Source organism: Mirounga angustirostris, unplaced genomic scaffold (assembly GCF_029215605.1).
Source record: "Mirounga angustirostris isolate CCGP_5_RB_7025 unplaced genomic scaffold, mMirAng1.0.hap1 SCAF_2, whole genome shotgun sequence".
Classification (NCBI taxonomy): domain Eukaryota; kingdom Metazoa; phylum Chordata; class Mammalia; order Carnivora; family Phocidae; genus Mirounga; species Mirounga angustirostris.
In genome coordinates this window covers 12,010,622-12,032,340 of record NW_026991710.1, presented here as the reverse complement: position 1 = coordinate 12,032,340, position 21,719 = coordinate 12,010,622, and the positions used below count along the sequence as shown (strand labels likewise).

Genomic DNA, 21,719 nt, shown 5'->3' with positions numbered 1-21,719 from the left:
AGCACATCCTCCCCGTTCCGACCACTCTGCTCCTTCCAGTAGACCAGATGGTTCCTCAGTTGCCCTATCCCCCAGGAGTCAATCCCTCTTGTTGGAATCTCACTCCTTGTCCCTACCTCTGACCTACCCAGGCAGTGGCCTCCAGGAGCCCAGAGGCAGGAGGGAGTATGAGAAGGAGGAAGGGAGAGCGCATGACCCCACCACCACCACAGAGGGCTCCCCATATACTGGACACTGTGCCTAGTCCGTAACTCATGCTTATCCTACTTAAATCTCCCACTAGCCCCAGGAGGAGGGTCCTGTCATTATCTCTGCTTTAGAGCTACTGAAACTCTGTCATTATCTCTGTTTAGAGCTGCGGAAGCTTGGAGATTAGTAAGGACTACAGCCAAACAATTAGGGAGAACCTGAGCTCTCCGAACAATGCTGCCTCCCACAGGAAACGAAGTTGTTTCCGACAGAAATGAGGACCTAGGACCGCAGAGGGGTGGTCCTTTCCCTAGAGTCCACGAGAAGCTGCAGACCAGAACAGGGCACGTGTTTCCCAGGTGATGAGATAGAACCAGTGGGGTCCAGGGGATGGGCAGAGAGTTAAAGTCCTATGCCAAGGGGAAAACCAGGTACGTTTGGTGGTTAAATATGTATGTTGTCAGCCTACCTTATGCTTCATAACTCTGTGCTGTCACCTCTCAGGATGTGCCGTCATCTTTCCCACAAGTAAGTTTTATTTCAAAGTGTCCCACCACCCACCCCGCCCCGCCCCCATAAAGCAACATCACCTTCTTAATGTATTGCTCCCCCAGGGAAAGCTGTCACACCCCAAATCCTCATCCCTAAAAGCACTTGGATCTCGAGGGGTAATTACACTCATTCTATGAATTTTCCTGCTGTCAAGTCCTGCAGGGCACGGTGTCTGGGCCCAAAGAAAACAAACGGGTTAAGTCAGCTGTTCATTCTCAAATTTAAGGCGCGGGATCCTGTACTGAAGGTGAAGACTGCCACCTTGTGGGCGAAGAGAGCAACTGGCGAGATTCACTGAAGAAGTCAGGATTTTCCAAGTAGGGTCTTAAAGGCAGAAGATTCTTGGGGCGCCTGGCTGGCTCAGGGGGTAGAGCAGAGGACTCGTGATCTCCGAGTCGCGATCAAGAAAGATCAGAAGTCATTAATCCCATTAATTTGGCCCTAATGCCTGACTTGTTCAAGAAACAGCAAAGAAGTCTGTGTGGCTGGTGGCGGGAGCAGAGAAAGCCCAGTGGATAGTAGACAGAGGTGAAGGCAGACTGGGGGAGCTTCCCAAGCCATTGTCTGGAATTTAGCTTCCACTCATGCAGAACTGAGGAGCCGCAGAGGAGCTGGAACACAGGAAGCACATGATATTTCTTAAGTTTCAAAGGATTTCTCTGACTGCCTCATTGAGTACGGTCCAAAGGAGGGAAAGAGCAGGGGCAGAAAGACCAGTAATCTGGGCAAGTGCCAGTGATAATCTGCACCAGGCTGGTAGCAGCTAAGATGGTGATAAGTGATAGATTCCGATTTGCCTTACATTTCCTAATGGATTAGATGCATAGTGTTAGAAAAAGAAGGAGTAGATCCTAATTCCAAGGTTTGTAGCCTGAGACACTGGAAGGATGGAGTTGCCCAGAACTGGGATGGAGAAGGCTTGGGTGGAGGCAGCACTGATCATTCAGTTCGGAACACGCTGGATTTGAAATATCTATAAGACATGCAGTGAAGCTGTGGAATAATCAGAGGGGTATATGAGTCTGAAGTTCAGGAGAAATAAAGCCATGAAACTATTTGAGATCAGCAAACAGGAGAAAATGACCAAGGATTTAGCTTTGAGACAATCCAACAGAAGAGTTGGGAGAAAAAAAAAAAACAAAAAAACGAACAAAGACTGGAATGTGGGACAAAAAGCAGGAGAATGAGTTATTCTGGAAGCCAACTGAAGAAAGTATATTAAGCTGGAGGAAGTGATGAACTGTGTCAGATGCTCTTGATTGGTCTAGGAATATGAAGATTGTGAACTGATTGTCTGAATTATCACCAAAGAAGAGCTGTTTTAATTTCCAAATGTAGTGGGGGTTGGGGGGGGGTGTTTATCTTTTTGTTATTGATTCTAGGTTTGTTTGGGGTTTGGGTTTGGGTTTTTTGCCTATATGTTAGATCATGTATTTTGTGAATTTACTTTGGGGAAGATTGTGGGAAATGCTGCCTATAATTAAATATTTTATAAATGTATCATTAAGAAAGCAATATCCCGGAATTTATCTTTCCATGCGCTCACCTTTCATGCCCATTTCAAGCCTGAGCATGTCTTCTCCCAGAATTTTTTTTTTTTCAGTGCAAAAAGGTGGTTTTATTAAAGCATGGGAACGCACCTGTGGGCAGAAAGAGCGGCTTCTCCTAGAATATTAAGCAAGCCAATTCCTTACTAATCAATCATCTTCTGGAATGACAATTTTCCTAAAACTGTAAAGCAAAACAGATTAGAAAATAAATTTAGGGGCGCCTGGGTGGCTCAGACGGTTAAGCGTCTGCCTTCGGCTCAGGTCATGATCTCAGGGTCCTGGGATCGAGCCCCGCATCGGGCTCCCTATTCCAGCAGGGAGTCTGCTTCTCCCTCTCTCTCTGCTGTTCCCCCTGCTTGTGCTCTCTCTCTCTGTCAAAAATAAATAAAATCTTTAAAAAAAAAAAAAGAAAAGAAAAAGAAAATAAATTTAATGTTGAGCTTTGAATCATTCTGTGGCAGTCACTTCTTGTAATCCCTTAGTTCAAATTTTCGTACTCATTAAGATCTATTATCATTACTGTAATATCCAAATGTTATAAATATGAACTTATAAGATATATCAACAAAATTATTTGTATTTTGTATTTCCATTCTTTTGTCCAATTAACACAGAGCACCAGGCTCTGTATTAGGTGTACTCTAAGAATACAGCGGTTAACAAGACACACACCACCCCTGACCTCCAAAGCTTCTGGTCCATAGGGAATTACAGTTATTAAATAGGAGGTAATCATAAAGTGAAAGGTAATGTTCGCTATGGAAATGTATCACTCTGGGACCTGCTCTTGTGTAAGGTTGGATCTTTTTGGACTATATTTAAGAAAAAATGTTGAACGCCTGTACCTTGATAATTATGTGATCTCTGGCCATCTCTGACCTAAAATTGTTCGTTTCTGCCCTTCATCAGCTACTTGCCAAAACTGTTCTATTTCCCAAACATGTCAAACTTGTTTCTGTCTAAAACTTGTGGATACAATACCAACATTCAAAACTTGAACCATTAGAAAACATTTTTTAAATTATATATATATACATACACACATATATACTTATTATATAAACACACATATATATCCTACTTTGATATAATAGCAATAAAGCTACAACAATCCAAAAATAGGAACTATTGAGCCAAAATTTAACAAAATATATGCAAGACTAGTGCTCTGAAAATAAAACATTGCTGAGAGAAATTTTTAAATGCCTGAAGAAACCAAAGTGTAACATATTCATGGCTTGGAAGGCTCCCTATTAAGATGGTAACTATCGCTAAAATGTATCTGTAGATTTAACAGATCACAAATCAAAATTTCAGCATGCTTTGTTAACATTGACAAAATGATTCTAAAATTTATGTGAAAATACAAACAACCTAGCCAAAGTAATCAAAAGGAAAAAACCTGGAAAGGTTACGTTATTTGACTTCAAGACTTACTAAAGAGCTAGGGTCGCCTGGGTGGCTCGGTCAGTTAAGCATCTGCCTTCTACTCAGGTCATGATCCCGGGGTCCTGGAATAGAGTCCTGCATCAGGCTCCCTGCTCAGCGGGGTGAAAACCTAATTCAATAAGCCCATGAGATGATGTTCAACGTCATCATTAGTCATGAGGGAAATGCAAAATTAAAAACACTATAAAAATACCACTACAAACCCATTAGAACGGCTAAAGTGTAAAAGTCTGACAATATCAAGTGTTAGTAAGAATGTGTAGCAACTGGGCGCCTGGGTGGCTCAGTTGGTTAAGTGACTGCCTTCGGCTCAGGTCATGATCCTGGAGTCCCGGGATCGAGTCCCGCATCGGGCTCCCTGCTCGGCAGGGAGTCTGCTTCTCCCACTGACTCTCCTCCCTCTCATGCTCTCTGTCTCTCATTCTCTCTCTCTCAAATAAATAAATAAAATCTTTAAAAAAAAAAAAACCTTTAAAAAAAAAAAAAAGAATGTGTAGCAACTAGAATATTCGTACACTGATGGTAAACATGTAAAACTGTACGATTACCTTGTAAAACCCTTTAGTAGTTTCTTCATTAGCTTTACAAAGCATGTGGGTCCACTATTTCAATTCTGGGTATTTGCCCAAGAAAAACGAAACACAATATTCACACAATCACTTTGTTCATAGGAGCTTTATTCATAATATCCAAAGAGGAAATTCAAGCCAAATGTCCATCAAAAGATGAATGGAGAAACAATTTGGGGTGCACAATCACACAGTGGGCTACTATTCAGCAATAAAAGGAAACAGACTATTAATACACACGACAGGGATGAATTTCAAAAACATCATGCCGAAGCCATTAAAGAAGCCAGACATGGGGGCACCGGGGTGGCTCAGTTGTTAAGCGTCTGCCTTCGGCTCAGGTCATGATCCCAGGATCCTGGGATCGAGTCCCACATCGGGCTCCTTGCTCGGCAGGAAGCCTGCTTCTCCCTCTCCCACTCCCCCTGCCTGTGTTCCCTCTCTCGCTGTCTCTCTGTCAAATAAATAAAATCTTAAAAAAAAAAAAAAAAAGAAGAAGAAGCCAGACATGATAGAGTACATGGTATATGATTCTGTTTCTTTTTTTTTTTTTTTTTTAAGATTTTATTTACTTATTAGAGAGATGGAGAGCACTAGAGAGAGCAAGCACAAGTTGGGGGCAGAGGGCGAGAGAAGCAGACTCCCCACTGAGCAGGGAGCCCGACACGGGGCTCAATCCCAGGACCCTGGGATCATGACCTGAACTGAAGGCAGATGCTTAACCCACTGAGCCACCCAGGTGCCCTATGATTCTGTTTCTGTAAGTACTTCCAAAATGCACAAACTAATGTGTTGTAACAGAAATCGGACCATCCCTGCTGGATATCAAGACATTAGCATTTTAAACAATGTGGTAATTATTTAGGGATTAAACAGATTATAAAGCAGATTAGGGAATCCCAAAATAAACTAATGAACTTGAAATGCAATAGAAGTGGCATTATAAAGCCCTTGGTAAAGGGTGAATTATTTAATAAATAGTACTCACAGACTGACTATCCGTCTGTGGGGAAAAAATGAAATTATATCCCTACCTTATACCACACACAGAGATAAATTCCAAATGGATAAAAAAGTTCATTGCAAAAAGCAAAAGTTTAAAATTTTTGGAATATATGTGACCTTTATTGTGACCTCTGATTAAAAAAATAATAAGTTCTTTTTTTTTTTTTTTTAGATTTTATTTATTGAGAGAGAGAATGAGAGAGAGCACATGAGAGGCGAGAGGGTCAGAGGGAGAAGCAGACTCCCCACCGAGCGGGGAGCCCGATGCGGGACTCGATCCCGGGACTCCAGGATCATGACCTGAGCCGAAGGCAGTCGCTTAACCAACTGAGCCACCCAGGTGCCCCCCAAAAAATAAGTTCTTAAATACGGTACAAAATGCACAGCCATAAATGATAAATGTGATTACATTAAAATCATGTAATGCAAAGGATCTGATAAATTCAAGAGTCAAGACATAGATTGGGAGGACATATTTGCCATCCGCCTAACTGACAAAAAATTAGAATCTTGAATGTATAAAGAGGACAGACAATTCAACATAAAAACAGGCAAAAAACAAAAACAGGCACCCCACACAAGAAAACAGAATGGCCAATAAACACGTAAAAAGATGACCGATTGTGTTAGTAATCAGGGAAACAAAAATTAAAGCCACAAAGAGATGGGCGAAATTGTTCTAAGCGATGGTAAGGATGCCTAGCAACAAGGACCTTCAGGCTACTTTTCTGAAAGTAAGCTGACACCACAAATTTGGAGACCAGTTTGGGCATATGTAATGTGGCAGACACTGTTGGTTCCAAACCCAAAGAGATTTTCCTCACTCTTCCTCCCTCTTGGCAAAGCATGCCTCCTATCACATTGATCCAAAATATCAAACACTCAGTTCACAAGCCTCCCTTCCAGAGAAAGAAGAAAGGGGAATTGTGGGCAGAGGTACTTTGATTTTACCTGTCGCATATTATTTCTGTAAAACCTAGAAAAGGGGCACCTGGGCTGCTCAGTCTGTTGAGCATCTGACCCTTGATCTCAGCTCAGGTCTCGACCTCAGGATCTCAGGTCGTGAGTTTGAACTCACGGGGACTCAAACTCAAACTCAAACTCAAACTCAAAAAAAAAAAAAAAACCTAGAAAAAAGACCTAAAGCAAATTACACCTGCTAACTATGCACGATGAGTAGATAGGCATCTGTAATATTAATCCCTAGACATTTCAGTGTGTTCAAAATTTGCTGGATAGTCATAATAAAAGTAACATTTGAATGGTATCAAGGCAAATATGGATCGAGGCCAAGTAAAAATATGCCTTGGGGGAATTTCTCATGTTCCTTCAAATCAGACTTTACTGCTTCTTAACATCCAAGGACCAAAGACGTAGATAACTTTCTACCATGTGGATGCATCATGTTTGATACATTCTATTAGGAAATAGAAAACTGAGCTTAGTGATTTTCCTAAATGTCATATTATAGAAGACATTTGAATTATATCTATAAAACTGCATACGCTGAGGGTCCTGGGATCGAGGCCCACATGGGGCTCCCTGCTCATCCGGGAGACTGCTTCTCCCTCTCCAGCTCCCCCTGCTTGTGCTCTCTCTCTCTCTCTCTCTCTCTGTTAAATAAATAAATAAAATCTTTAAAAAAAAACAAAAAATTGTGTATGCTGAAACCATCCATTTAAGCAGCTCTATATCTTCCTTTTGTGACTCTCCTTTTTTTTTTTTTCTTTTTTGTAATTGTGGCATTCATCACTACTTAGAATTCCACTTTGGGGGTCAAGTGATTTTGTATTCTTCTCTATATTTTTGTATTTTTTTCAATGTCCTCCAATAGGCTTGTTTCATTTTTGTAATTAGAAAAAAATAAGAGTCACTGCAAGGAAAAAGAAAGATACTCTCTTGCTCCATTTATTCTTCAAATTTCTGACCTCAACTTTCACTTTTTTTTGCCTTCAAAACAAGATTCTCATCATCCCCTCCCTCCACAGTAGAAAATTTTCCTGGTGATATTTTGTTGAAAAAGACGATCCCCACTCAGATCAACTACAAAAATCCACAAATATAATTATTCCTCCCCCAGCAAACCCTGAATCCTTGAAACACCCGTGTGTGCACGCACACACACACAAACACACACACACACAGACGCGCGTGCAAATCAATTCTTGATTTTATCTCCTTCAGTTTCCTCTTTTGTTCTGTCTTGGGGCACCTGGCTGGCTCAGTCAGTGAAGCGTGCAACTCTTGGTCTCAGGGCTGTGGGTTTGAGCCCCACCTTGGGCGTGGAGCCTACTTAAAAAAAAAAAAAAAAAAAAACTTTGTCTTGGTAATTTTCTGAACTGCTCTATTTCTAAGGAGTTCCTTAATGGCAAGAAAAAAATACATTACCACTTCTCAATTCACTTATTGCAAAAACTCTTACCGGACCCCTATCTCAGTGACTCACTGCATTAACCAACACTATTCATTCTCTCTACATAATTAATAGGATACTGTCTAGTACACCCAGCTTGGTTGTTTATTTATCTATTTGTAAATATGCTTATACTTGTTGTTTTCATTATATAATTTAATTTAATTGTACATAAATTGGATAAGTGGAAAAAGAAAAACCTGTTTTGTTTTTTTTTTAAACTATGAAAACCAAGTTGAATGGCTTGGTAAAAATGACCATAGGTGATTTATTATTATTTTTTTTAATGTTACAGACTTGAAACCAAAAAGAAACTCGTTGGTAATCTCTAGACATTGATAGGGCATTAACCAACTCATTACTCTGTAAACTGATAAATAAGGGAAAAGAATCAAGCATCTCTCCTGCCTTTCTTTTGTGGACTCTATTTCAGGGTTAAGTGAGAAAGGCTTCTGTTTAGATAAATCAGAGTAAATAAATGCAGGAGTCTTAGAATTATAAAATATCCACTGTATAGCCCCTATGGACATAATTGATCTTGGCAACAATGATCAAATGGTGCTAAACTAATGAAATGAAAAATTGTTGAAGAACTTTATAATAGATGAATCAGGCAGATAATACCCAATTCTGTTAACCCCCTAAATGTGGGGTGCTGCAACATTATGTGCCCCCTGCTGTGACGGATGCCCAAGGAATTCCACAGTTCCCTCTGTAATGCATTGTTGCCCACCCTCAAATCCAATCCATCTCCCCAGTCTCTTCCAAATTAATAGGCATTTAAAAATGGAGAAGGAAAAATGGTTAGGAGTTAAAGGATGCTTAAGAGGGGCACCTGGCTGGTTCAGTCAATGAAGCATGACTCTTGATCTTGCGGTCCTGAGTTCAAGCCCTGTGTCGGGTGCAGAGATTACATAAAGATAAGATCTTTAAAAAAAAAAAAAAAGGATGCTTAAGGTATCCTTTAAGATACTACTTAAAGGGGGCGCCTGGGTGGCTCAGTCGTTAAGCGTCTGCCTTCGGCTCAGGTCATGATCCCAGGATCCTGGGATCGAGTCCCACATCAGGCTCCGCTCAGGTCATGATCCCAGGGTCCTGGGATCGAGCCCCGCATCGGGCCCCGCATCGGGCCCCGCATCGGGCCCCGCATCGGGCCCCGCATCGGGCCCCGCATCGGGCTCCCTGCTCGGCGGGAAGCCTGCTTCTCCCTCCCCCACTCCCCTTGCTTATGTTCCCTCTCTGTCTCTCTCTCTCTGTCAAATAAATAAATAAAATCTTAAAAAAAAAAAAGATACTACTTAAAGGATAAAGTAGCTGAATGCAACATATGAATTTTTATTTGAACAAATCCATTATAAAACTACATTTTTAAGAAACTCAGAGAAAAATAAACAGGGTGGATACGGGGTAATATTAAAGAATTAGTCTTAGTTTTGTCAGGTGTGACAATGGTATGTCAACTATTTTTTTTAATGTTATTTTTTGTGAGAGATACAGACAAGTATTTATAGACAAAATGATACGAAGTCTGAAATTTGCTTTAAAGTACTTTAGGGGAGGGGCCCCTGGGTGGCTCAGTCTGTTGAGTCACTCTTGATCTCAGCTCAGGTCATGCTCTCAGGGTGCTGGGATCCGGCCCCAGCTGAGTGCAGAGTCTGCTTAAAGATTCTCTCTTCTTCTCCCTCTGCCCCTCCCCCTCCCAGCTCCCTCGCTCTCACGCTCTCTCTCTTTCTCTCAAATAAATAAACAAATCTTTAAAAATAAAATGGTTTAAATAAATAAATAAAGCACTTTAGAGGGGAAAAAAGTGAGGAGGTAGATGAAATAAGAGCAGAATGTTAATTACTGAAAAGGGGTATTAGGTAAAGGAGGCTATTTTGTCTAGCTTTTCATTTCTTTTAATATTTCCGTAACAGAAAGATCCAATCCTACTGGCATTCTTTTTTTTTTTTTAAGATTTTATTTATTTATTTGAGAGAGAGAGACTGAGAGAGCACATGAGAGGGGGGAGGGTCGGGAGGGTCAGAGGGAGAAGCAGACTCCCTGCCGAGCAGGGAGCCTGATGCGGGACTCGATCCAGGGACTCGATCCAGGGACTCGATCCAGGGACTCGATCCAGGGACTCCAGGATCATGACCTGAGCCGAAGGCAGTCGCTTAACCAACTGAGCCACCCAGGCGCCCCAATCCTACTGGCATTCTTGCTGCTTCTCACTGCCTCTGTCTTTGTCCTTCCTTTTGCCCAGAAGGCTCTCCCCCAGATGTTTCTAAGTTCGCTCTCCCTCTTTATTCAGGTCTTTGCTAAAATGTCAGCTTTCAGTGAAGCCTTTCTTATTTTATTATTGTACTTAACACCCTAACACTCCTGCCCAGCACTCTTTTTAGCACCTTCCACCACCTGCCACACTGTGTATCTTCCTGTTTTATTCACTGTCTTTATCCCAATCCCACTAGAATAAAAGACCCATGTGAGCAAGAATGTAGTCTGTTTTGTTCACTGTTATATCCCCAGGATCTAGAAGAGTCTGTGGGACATAATAGGAGCTTGAGAAACACTTATTGAATAAATGTGTTACAAACAAATACTTACAATTTGGAAATAAGGCAAGAAGGTGGGCAGGATGTCCTTCCAATATCTTACAAGGGCATTGACAGGTTGCCCCTAGAAATATTTAATTATGTAGCAGAATATGTCTTTGTCTTTCCTATTTACTATCAAAGTTTATGAAGTTAGATGCTAACAATATACATTTTGTTGGTTAAAGATGCAAATAATTTCTGTCTGATAGAAAAGCTACACCCCAAATGTTATGGCTTTTAATTAACCTGTAGAACATTAACCAGCTTTATATCTGACCTATCAACCTAATTCTAATATTCTATTTTAAATACATATAAATACTTAGTGCCCCCAAGGTGTTCTTTGAACTGACTTTATCATTTCCCTGATTCCTTCGTAAATGAGCAAATAAATCTTTGGCATGCAGTGATTTTGTATGTTAATGAAAGTCATGCCCTTAACTTTTTGAAACTTCTACTCTGACAAATGAACACAAATTGTGATGAACTGTGCAAATATTGGCCATTATTCTTGACTTTTTGCTATCTGAGGTTTTGAGTTTGCATTATAGAGAGAGCAACATAACACACACCCGATCCCTGGGCATCAAGACTATTCTTCCACCAGTAGAGACCACCTGGTCACCGATATTCTGTGCCATCAGATTTCTCCAAGCCAGGCTGCCCTAGGCCCTCAGACTTCTTGATCCAGCTTCTCCTCTGCTGCCCCTACCTTAGGACCTATTCACTTGTTAGTCACCTTTGAACTTAAGCTCCCAGGACTGAAAATGGATGGGATGATGGTGACTATCCCCAGGTGGGATAAAAAATACTTTACAGGGACTCCTGAGCGGCTCAATCAGTTAAGCATGTGACTCTTGATGTCAGCTCAGGTTTTGATCTCAGGTCATGAGCTCAAGCCCCAGGGTAGAGCCTACTTAAAAAAAAAAAAAATACATTTACCTACTTCGGCTGACAAACAATGTGATTCTGGCAGAATCATAAACAGATGTCATCTCCTGGAACAGCTCCAAGAAACTGGTAGCTTGCTGTGTAGACAGTTTTGAGGTCAGGCCAGGCTCACCCCGTGAGGTGTGACCAATGAGGACTGCCTTCCACAGGCACAGGATTAGGAGTGAGAGTGTGCCCTACATCTTTCCTGACCCAGTTCTGGGAGGTGATGTTTCAAGAGGAGAGATAAGCCACAAAGAAAACGTCCTGGCGACCAGGCAGGACTCACATTCTGGTGCTTTACCTGCAGAGGTCCACAGTGGCTTCTGGAGTAGAGAGACAAAGCTCTGGGCTCTAGGACCTTGCTTCCCTAAAAGGAGGAGCCCAAGGACCTCCCACTGCAGCCTCAGGACTCACCTCTGAGACAGAGAAAGAAACAGATGCCTCCATCTGGAGACTATGCAAATGCTCCTATCTTTGGAATGGGTTGCCTCGGGCCCTGAGACAAGCTGAGAACACACTCTTTTGGAAGTCGTATGCTGTGATGGCTGTAAGCTGTGCAGTCACTCAGTTCAAAAACCACCTCTACCACTTACCAGCCCTGGGCCTTAGGGGGAAAAAAAAAAAAAATCACTGCATGCCTCAGTTTTCCCATCAGTCGAATGGGTCTGACGATCCCAAAATGGGAAGAGATGAGTTTATGCCACGTACTAACTACAAAGCCAACTTGTAGGCATCTGACGAAAGCAGTCACGCGGGGCCCTGGGCTCAGGTCCCAGGCTTGGAGTTTAATGCTTTGCAGTTGCTGTCTGGAAGTTCTTAATAATTTTATCTTTGCTTTGTGTCTTGTGATACAAGGCCAATGGACACTGGAGCCTGCACTGGGGTCTTGAAGCCTTGGCTCATACCTCCCTGGGGCGGGTTCTCAGGCTGCCACACTCCACCCCCAGCAGGAGCGTGAATGCAGGTGGGTAGGATCAGGTGCACCTTCCCCAGGTGTGAAGTTTTGGAGTGCGGCCCCAGGCACCTGTGAGGGTCAGTTTTGTCCCTGCAAGAATCCTGGTGCCCAAGGGAACTCAACATTAAATAGCAAATAAAAACCATCCAGCTGGTGACAAGACCTCAGAGGAAAGTAAAAGCTTCCTCCTGCTTTTTGAACAATGAGTCCCACATTTTCATTTTGCACTGGGCCCCACAAATTACCCAGCTTGCTCCGAACAATCGTAGGATAAGCCAATTATTTAACCTCTCTCAGGCTTCATTTCCTCCACCACGGGATGTGTCCTGAGACTTTTCTGACAGGACTCTCATAAAAGAACCAACTATATAAAGTCCCGAGTACATTGCAGACAACCCATAAACATTGATTCCCAACCTTTCTCTCTTCAAAATTTCTAGACGGACTTTTGGCAACCGCTTTCCAAGGGCTTTCTCTCCAAGGAGGAAAAGGGGAAGCCGAGAAGTCATGAGCGTTCATTGTGATAAAGAACAAAAGTTTTCTCCAGGCGGAACACCATCACTTCCTTCAGCTCTTAATAATGATAGCAGAACAAGAAGCATGGGCATGACATTAGCAGTAAGCACTCCTGACCTTTCTAGGAATTTCTGAAGCAAAACACAGAAGTAGCATCTCTCCTTTTCCCTCTCCTCTTATCTCTGCTTTTCCCCACTCAGCCATCTGAGGTGCACCCAGGGCTCTCAAGTAGCCTCTCCTTCCAGAAGATTCTACCCCAAAACGCCATTTACTTGCATGTGTACTCCACCCTTCCTTCTAAAGGTAACTCAGTTCTGTGGTCCGATTTCCCCATTTGCAATCACAGCTGCACCCAGGTCCCATGCTTGGGAAACCAGTTTCACTTTCCCTATTTCACCCTCTGTATTCAGTCAAGTGCATCTAAGACTCTGGCCACTGGTCTGCCTTAGAGTCCCAGCATGAAAGATGGGGTTAAAGGCTGATAATCATAGTACTAAGCACTGAGGACACACAGGTGAACCTGAGGCCATCAACTTGACTCTGCTCTGATGAGGTTCAGGGTCTCACCGGTAATACAGATGTTGAGCAGGTGGTCATTCCATCACCCACAGGGAAAACATGCTACAGTTCTGTCTTGTGCAAATATGGCCACGCTCATACTCTCTCGCACACTGAGAAGGTTCAGGTTGTGGGTGGGCCAACATGAGGTCCACACCCTCTCACCAGTGGGGTCCTGCCAAGGTCATACACCCTTTAAAGAGTTTTGATCTGGGGCGCCTGGGTGGCTCAGTCGTTAAGCGTCTGCCTTCAGCTCAGGTCATGATCCCAGGGTTCTGGGATCGAGTCCCGCGTCGGGCTCCCTGCTCTGCAGGAAGCCTGCTTCTCCCTCTCCCACTCCCCCTGCTTGTGTTCCCTCTCTCGCTGTCTCTCTCTGTCAAATAAATAAATAACATCTTTTAAAAAAAAAAAAGTTTTGATCTAACCATTGGTCTGTCTTCCCTCTGAAGTAGCATCTTATCTGTCTCCCAGATTCATTCAACGGGTTAACACACACTGTGTTAACACATACACGCCCTTTCCTGAAATTCTATTGTCAGAGGAAGACCTCATATGCTACTTCTCTCATGGAGTCCTTCCTGACTCTGCTCCATCAGAGGGGGGGTGCTCGTTTCTGAATCTCTGTGGCATGGTGCGGGAACTTTGCTCACAGCAATTCACATATTTTCTGATTTGATAGGTACCTGAGTACCCCTTACGCCCTCCTACAGAATCTAGCAAAGGGCTTGGAGAACAGAAACCACTCCGCCCTCCGTGGGGCCCCTGTCGCCCATGGACACAGCTGTGTACTGTTACAGATCACGCTGCCCTGCAGTGCTGTCTCCAGCGCGGTCCTCCCAGACCTCCCCTAGGACCCTGGACAGCAGGACTGGTGTTTTCTTCCTCTCTGAAGCAACCCCTCCCCCACCCCCCAGTAACCCCAGCGCCAGGCACACAAGGAGTCTTTACTATGTGTTTGTAGGAATTTGCTATGTTGTACATTTTGAACTCACCACTTTTACTGAGTAGAAGTGAATAAAATGCTAAAGTCATTGAAATGGGAGGCCTGGGGAAATCAAAACAAAGAATTGGCCCCTGAGAAATCTTGTTAGAAATTTTGAAGAGGAAGGAGAAGCAAGAGGAAATTGAGAAATGAAGAAAAAGGAATCAGAAACAAGTCCCAGTGCAGATGATCTAGCTGTCCGTGATCAACAGCAAGCAGAGTAAAACAGATGAAGAAGTTCTCTATTAAGTCTCTCACTGTGTATGTTTATGCTTCCACCAGCATGATGTGGACTTGACTGAGTTCAACGTAGCAAGCGTCTACTAAGGGACTATAATGTGATGAGCAATGTGCTGGATGACAGAGGGTGCTGGACGACAGAGGGTATGACTATAAAACAGTCTCTCCCTTTGGGAACCCCAGCTTGTATGGTGCAGGTGAAGACAGCTGTCAAAGGAATGCCTGCTCCTGTCCCTAAACAGCCAGCAGCTATCACTGATGGCCAAAATTTATGGGGAGGACTGGTTTTCCCCAAGGCGAGAAGCTTCCTGGAACTGAAATGTACCTCTGGGTACATTTCTAGAGCCCATCTTACTCTGGGTGTGGTTGTTCTCCATTCCCTCCTGCAGACTCTGCTCCACCCACCCACATTCCTTGGCTCCCGACTATTGCCCGGACAGGTGACTCTCTCCCACATTATCAATAGCACTAACCATCTGCTAACACTCTGGTGAGTCTTGGCCACATGTCTCTCAGGTCCCACGAGCCCAGGGCCATCTCAGGACAGAATGCAGCTCCTGGATGTGATCTTGAGACAGCAGAACCAGGTGTCATCTGTTCGGGGGTGCTCTGCATTTAATGCTCCTGGTCAAACTTCAGAAAGTCCCAGCTTGCTAAGCAGGGACAAGTTTCAATGCCTGCCTACCCATACTCAAAGACTGGCAAAAAGTAACTTCTATGGGGGTAAGAGATTTTGGAAAAGGAAAACGAAGGAAAAGGAATATATGAAGAACATAAAGTCCTAAGATCTACAAAGAAATACTGAGAAGCTATAAGGTTGAATAATTGACATAACTGGATGCTTTGGCCCAATACAAAAGGCCAAAGCAGGAGACCCCAGCAAGGGAGGGATGTGAGAAGAGGATCACAGGAATGATTTCAAAACTCATCAGAGAAAATATTTTTCTTTTTTTTAAAGATTTTTATTTATTTATTTGAGAGAGAGAGAGCACGAGCGCACGTGCACAGGGAGTGGGGGGCAGCAGGTGCAAGGAGGGAGGCAGAAGGAGAGAGAGAAACTCAGGCAGACTCCCTGCTGAGTGCGGAGTCTGACTCAAGAGGCTCATCCTAGGACCCTGAACTCATGACCTGAGAGAAAACCAACAAACAGTGGGAGGCTTAACCAGTTGAGCCACCCAGGTGCCCCAGGGAAAAGATTTCTAATGCTAAGAGGGTATGACTAAAAGAGAAAACATCAGCATGTCATGTTTCATTGCAACAACAAAGACGTTTGTTGCAACAACATAGAAAGAAAGAGATTATTGATCAAAGAGTCATAACCTTGAAGTTAAAGTCTCGGGAGTGGGGGGCAACAGAAAGTACAAGGGTTCCAAGAACAATGAACAGAGAGGAAGAAAATACCATATATAGGATCTACAATATATAAAGAACCCCCCTAAAAAGAAATAAATAAGCAACTCAGTGGAAATTAGCAAGGGTCTGAACAGAAAATCCACAGATAAAAATATAAATGACCAGTAAATATTTACAACATGCTGAGACCCTCTGATTATCAGAAAAGAATTAGGTGCTATTTTTCTCATAAGTAAAAAAAAAAAAAATTGATACTGTTGAGCAATGGAAAGCATGTCCTGTGATAGATGGTAATGGGAGCCTAAAATGGTACTATTATTTTGGAGGGAATTTAGAAATTCTTATCAAAATTTAAAATATGCATGATCCTCCCTTTGATCCAGCAGTTCCACCACCAGACAACTATCCTACAAAAACACTCCTGTAAGTGCACAAAAAAATATGTACAAAGACATTCATTGAAGCATGTGACTCCCAACCGAGATCAAAGGTTCGTGAGAGTGGGAAGTTTGTCATCCACTCCTGTGTTGTCCGTAGTAGATCACTGCTTAGAACATAGTAGATGCTCAGCAAGTATCTGCTGAATGAATGAACAGGACTGAAAATTGGTAACTAATTTTCTGTCCAAATAGTTACCTCTACCCTGTGGGATACCATGAGCTGTTAAAAAGAATGTGGTAAATCTACATGTACTAACACTGAAAGATCTCCAAGGTCATGTGTTTAATTTAAAAAACAAGAGCAGTAAAAAAAAAAAAAAAAATTAGAAATGACATAAATTCTATCATCAGAGGACTGATTTGCTGGATTGTGATTTAAATAAATTTAATACTAGGTATCCATTTTGATGTTGGCCTTGATCTGTATTTATTATTGTCTAAGATGTCTGGGATACTGAAATTCCGAAAACAATAGCATTAAGAGCACTCAGTACACATCAAGATTATTCCTCCTGATCCTCAGAATTCCCACATGTGGTGGGTACCATCATTCCACTTTTTTTTTTTAAAGATTTTATTTATTCATTTGACAGAGAGAGACACAGCGAGAGAGGGACACAAGCAGGGGAGAGTAGGAGAGGGAGAAGCAGGCTTCCTGCTGAGCAGGGAGCCCCATGCGGGGCTCGATCCCAGGACCCTGGGATCATGACCTGAGCTGAAGGCAGACGCTTAACGACTGAGCCACCCAGGGGCCCCCATCATTCCATTTTACAGCTAAGAGCACTGCAGCACAGAGAAAGTAAGTAATTTCTTTCTTAAGTAAGTAATTACACTGTGACAGAGCCAAGATTTAAACCTAGGCAGTGTGGCTCCTGTGAAACCACCCAAGGATAAAGTGACTGCATGTTCTAGTAAAAGTCTATTGATTCCATATAATTATTAAGAGCATCCCCTTTCTTTTCAGAAAGTCCCACGCATGGTCAGTATATTTTATTGACACTCTACTTACAGAACACATATAAGCAGCATAGGCGTAGTGTAGTGGCTGAGTTCAGTTTCTGGAGCCAAAATTTGGGCAATTTACTCACACTCTCTCCTTCAGTTTGTTCATATGTAAAATGGGGATGGCGGTAATAAGTGACTCATATAGTTGTTGAAGGACTCAATGATTTGATATTTCTTAAGTGCCTGGCACGTAAGACCATATTAATTACTAACATATATATATATATATGTATGTATATATATACATATATATATATAGTGTGTATGTGTGTGCGTGCATATATTGTAAGATATCTGGAAGGATGTTCAAAAAATATTAACAACAGATATCCTCTTTTGTTATTTTTGAACATTACACATATGCATACATATGTATGCGTATGTGTATATGTTGGAGAGCGAGATCTATATCTATATCTATATCTATTTGTGTGTGAGTGTGTGTGTTTAATACTGAGCAAGTGCCCTGACAAACATTAGAAAGTCATGTGACTTCTGTGATGCATCTTGCTTGCCATTCAGCAGTGATGATCTAACCAATAGTGTGAATTTACCAAAGATGATTGAACAACAACAAAAATTTTAAAACTGTTACACTAAGATGAAAATTAAAAGACCGCTATTACGAGATGTCCATCGACAGATGAATGGATAAAGAAGAAGTGGTATATATATATACAATGGAATATTATGCAGCCATCAAAAGAAATGAAATCTTGCCATTTGCAACGACGTGGATGGAACTGGAGGGTATAATGCTGAGCGAAATAAGTCAATCAGAGACAGACATGTATCATATGACCTCACTGATATGTGAGGAATTCTTAATCTCAGGAAACAAACTGAGGGTTGCTGGAGTGGGGGGGGGGTGAGAGGGATGGGACAGCTGGGTGATGGACATTGGGGAGGGTATGTGCTGTGGTGAGTGCTGTGAATTGTGCAAGACTGTTGAATCACAGATCTGTAACTCTGAAACAAATAATACATTATACGTTTAAAAAAGAAGAAGATAGCAGGAGGGGAAGAATGAAGGGGGGGACATTGGAGGGGGAGATGAACCATGAGAGACGATGGACTCTGAAAAACAAACTGAGGGTTCTAGAGGGGAGAGGGGTGGGGGGATGGGTTAGCCTGGTGATGGGTATTAAGGAGGGCACGTTCTGCATGGAGCACTGAGTGTTATACACAAACAATGAATCATGGAACACTACCTCAAAAACTAACGATGTAATGTATGGTGATTAACATATAACATAATAAAAATATATATATATTTTAAAAAAAGACCGCTATTATCATTACTGTGTCAGATCGGATAGCGCTTGATTTTATTGATACTTGAAGTGTAACCTGAAGGAACGCGTCAACTGCTGGTTTCTTCATTAACTATTTAATTACTTGGAAACAAAGCACTTAAGGGATCCTGGCAATCTTTGGCCTTGAAAAATGGGCAAGCGAGACCGCCGGTATCTGCATTAGGATCGGTGGGCTGAGAGCGCGCTGGGAGGCGGGCGGGGTCTGGCGTTGGGACGCGGTTTTACTGCTCAGCTCCGCGAGTTTCTGAGGTTCTGCAAGCGGAATTAATTGCGAAATCTCAAATTTACAGCAGAAACCGTGGCTCCCAGCGCTCGCCTTGGGCAGCCTGAGGGATGGCTTTTTACTTCTGGCTGGTTCCCCTCTATGAACAACTTCAAAAATGAGTTCTCTGGGTGAAACCAAACCCTGGGAATGGAAGTCAAGAAAACGAGCTGTTCCCTTTGCGGGAGATTAGGAACTAGCTGGCAGGAGGCATGAGGAACCGGCTGAAAAGTTTCCACAGACTGATGTGGGAGGGTCTTTTCAGGGTCTGTACAGATCCATCCAGCTGACGCACCTTACAGTGTAAATTTTATCTCAGCTTTAAAGGTTGTTACTGCTTTGGGGCGCCTGGGTGGCTCAGTCGTTAAGCGTCTGCCTTCCGCTCAGGTCAGGATCCCAGGGTCCTGGGATCAAGTCCCACATCGGGCTCCCTGCTCGGCGGGAAGCCTGCTTCTCCCTCTCCCACTCCCCCTGCTTGTGTTCCCTCTCTCGCTGTGTCTCCCTCTGTCAAATGAGTAAATAAAATCTTTTTTTTTTTTAAGTTATTGTTTTAGTTTTGGTTTTGCTTATTGTTTTGAGCTCTCTGGTCTCCTGTATCCCTGGGCGCGCAAGAAGTACTGCTTTATATTCATGAAAAAAACTCACTTTAGTGGTCTGGCCCCTCTGATGCTCCCCCAACCCCTTGCAGGCTCCGCAAGCCACTCAACCCGGTGTCAGCTGTAACCGCCCGGGCACTGTGGGGCCAGCGAACAGAAATCCCATGCAAAGTAGAAAACGCCAGCGATCCCCATCCACACACACACACCTACCAGTTAGTTACCTTCGCGCCGGCAGCCGGGCAGGGAGCTCCGAGCCGGGCTGCTGCGCGGGACCCGCCCGGCTCCGAGCACCTTGCGCAGAAGGCGGGCATCTCCGCCGGGGCTTCGGCCGCTGAGCCCGCTGGACCAGCCAGCCCCGCGCTCCCCGTCCGCGCGCTCGGCGCCAAGGCCAAGCGCTCTGGCGAGCGGCACGGAATCGCAAGGCCAGCCCTGGCCAGCGGGCTCTCTGCTGGCCGGGAGTAGAAGAGGCTTTGTTTCGCGCGCGGTGCCCAGCCGTGCCCAGCCGCGCGCCACGGACGCCGACTTACCCCAGCTCAGGTCGCACGACTTGAGTGTAGGTGTAGCACCGTCCCAGGAGGATCTCGGACAAATGGGCAGTGGTGCCCTCCCCCTTCCACTGCTTGGGCGGAGGGCGCCGCATCAAGATTCCGACCGGCACCGCGATGATCACCGCGATCAGCAGACCAAAAAAGACGCAGAGACAGATCTGGGTTTTCTTGGAAATGTTGCAGCAGGGTTCTTCCTCGGACACGGAACTGAATCTGTGGTTGGCCATTGGTGTCCCCTGAGGGGTCTGCCGGGCCAGGTTGGAGGAGAGACCCGCCAGAGGCCGGTCAGCAAGAGAGGAGAGAGCTAGGCCGGTTCTGAAACTGCACCTCCCCTTTATGGGCTTCCTTTCCCACCCACCCCCTCCTCCAAAGTTCCGTGGCCGGCCGGACCAATAAAGACTTAAAGAACTTGAAAGATTTCTGCTACTACAGCCGCTCACTCCAGCCTCCTGAGCAGAGAAGGACCAGACTGCATTTCCAGGGAAAAGCCCCGCCGGCCTTAAGCTTTCTCTGCAGGTGTCCGAAAAACAGACACTATCACTTCATACTTCTCCGCGCGCTCCTTTTATCAGCCTTGCCCTTTACATTTTAGCCACACCTGATCCTGGAAAGTGTCCAGGCTGACTGCCTGCCTCTGCACCTGCCTACAAGCAAGGTCTGCTGCTGGGAGATCTCTACCTCTACTTCTTGGCCTTGACAAATGCCTGCTCCACCCCCTTCAAAAGCTCCACTCAGGCCTCACCCTTTACCCCTTAACTCAAGTGACATCAGTAGTTAAGCCTGGGTTCAAATCCAGCTCCACTACCCACTACTGGAGTGGTATGGGGCAAGTTACTTGACCTCTCTGTGCTTCAGATGTAAAGCAGGGATCATAGCAGTACCTACTTCATGGGGTATGATGAGGATTAAGAGAGGTCATATTTGCAATGTGTTTAGCACAACGCCTGGCACATGCTAAGTGCTCAATAAATGTTAGCGATTACTACCTGCTCTGTGAGGCTAGGGATGGAATTCTAGAATCCATGGGATGTGCTTGGAAGTGTCTGGCATGCAGCAAGCACTCCAAGCGGTGGTTCAATAAATAATCAAGTGGCTAGTCTCAGACAACTCCTGCCCTCTCTCAAGGTTCCTTAACACTAGGACCATCTGTGACATTCAGCAGAGACCTAAGGATAGTGAAAAATCAAGCCACAGGACTTCCTGGGGCAAAAGTTTTCCAGATGGAAGGAATAACAGAAGTCATGGCTGAGGCGGAAAAAAACAAAAACAAAAACAAACACCTCTGAGAAAGAAAGAAAGGCCCTTGGCCTGTTCCAGGAGCCTCAAGAAGGCCATTGGAGCTGGAATGCAGGGTTAAGGGAGGCAGAACAGGAACGATCAGAGGGTAGCGGAGGGCCAGATCACTAATAGCCCCGTGGGACGGGATAAGGACTTTTTGGACAGGGAATTTTATTTTTAACCTATTCAAGGTCACTGGGTGACTTGATCAGGCATGATATTTGAAAGGCTCAATCTGGCGTCTGTGTTGAGAATAATTGTAGGAAAGTAGAGGTGGAAAGGCGGAGACCAGTTATGATGACTTTGACTAGGGAAGTAGTAACAAAAGTGGCAAAGAAAACAAGCAGTTGGATTCTGGATACATTTTGAAAGTAGAAGCAACAGGATTTACTGATGAGTTGGATGCGGGGTTTGCAAGAAAGAGGAGT

At 43.9% G+C, this 21,719-nt stretch overlaps 1 protein-coding gene across 2 annotated transcripts in view; it reads right to left on the bottom strand.

Annotated features, from left to right (window-relative positions):
- The window catches only part of CD38 (CD38 molecule), a 44,621-nt gene extending 23,967 nt beyond the window's left edge, over positions 1-20,654 (bottom strand). The window contains exon 1 of one of the 2 annotated variants that reach the window (XM_064584307.1): positions 19,993-20,654. In XM_064584307.1, coding sequence (XP_064440377.1) covers positions 19,993-20,240 — 248 coding nt within the window. In that variant the 5' untranslated portion in view covers positions 20,241-20,654. The remainder of the gene's footprint in view (positions 1-19,992) is intronic. The other variant, XM_064584308.1, reaches the window with a different exon arrangement.
- Positions 20,655-21,719: the final 1,065 nt, after the last annotated feature.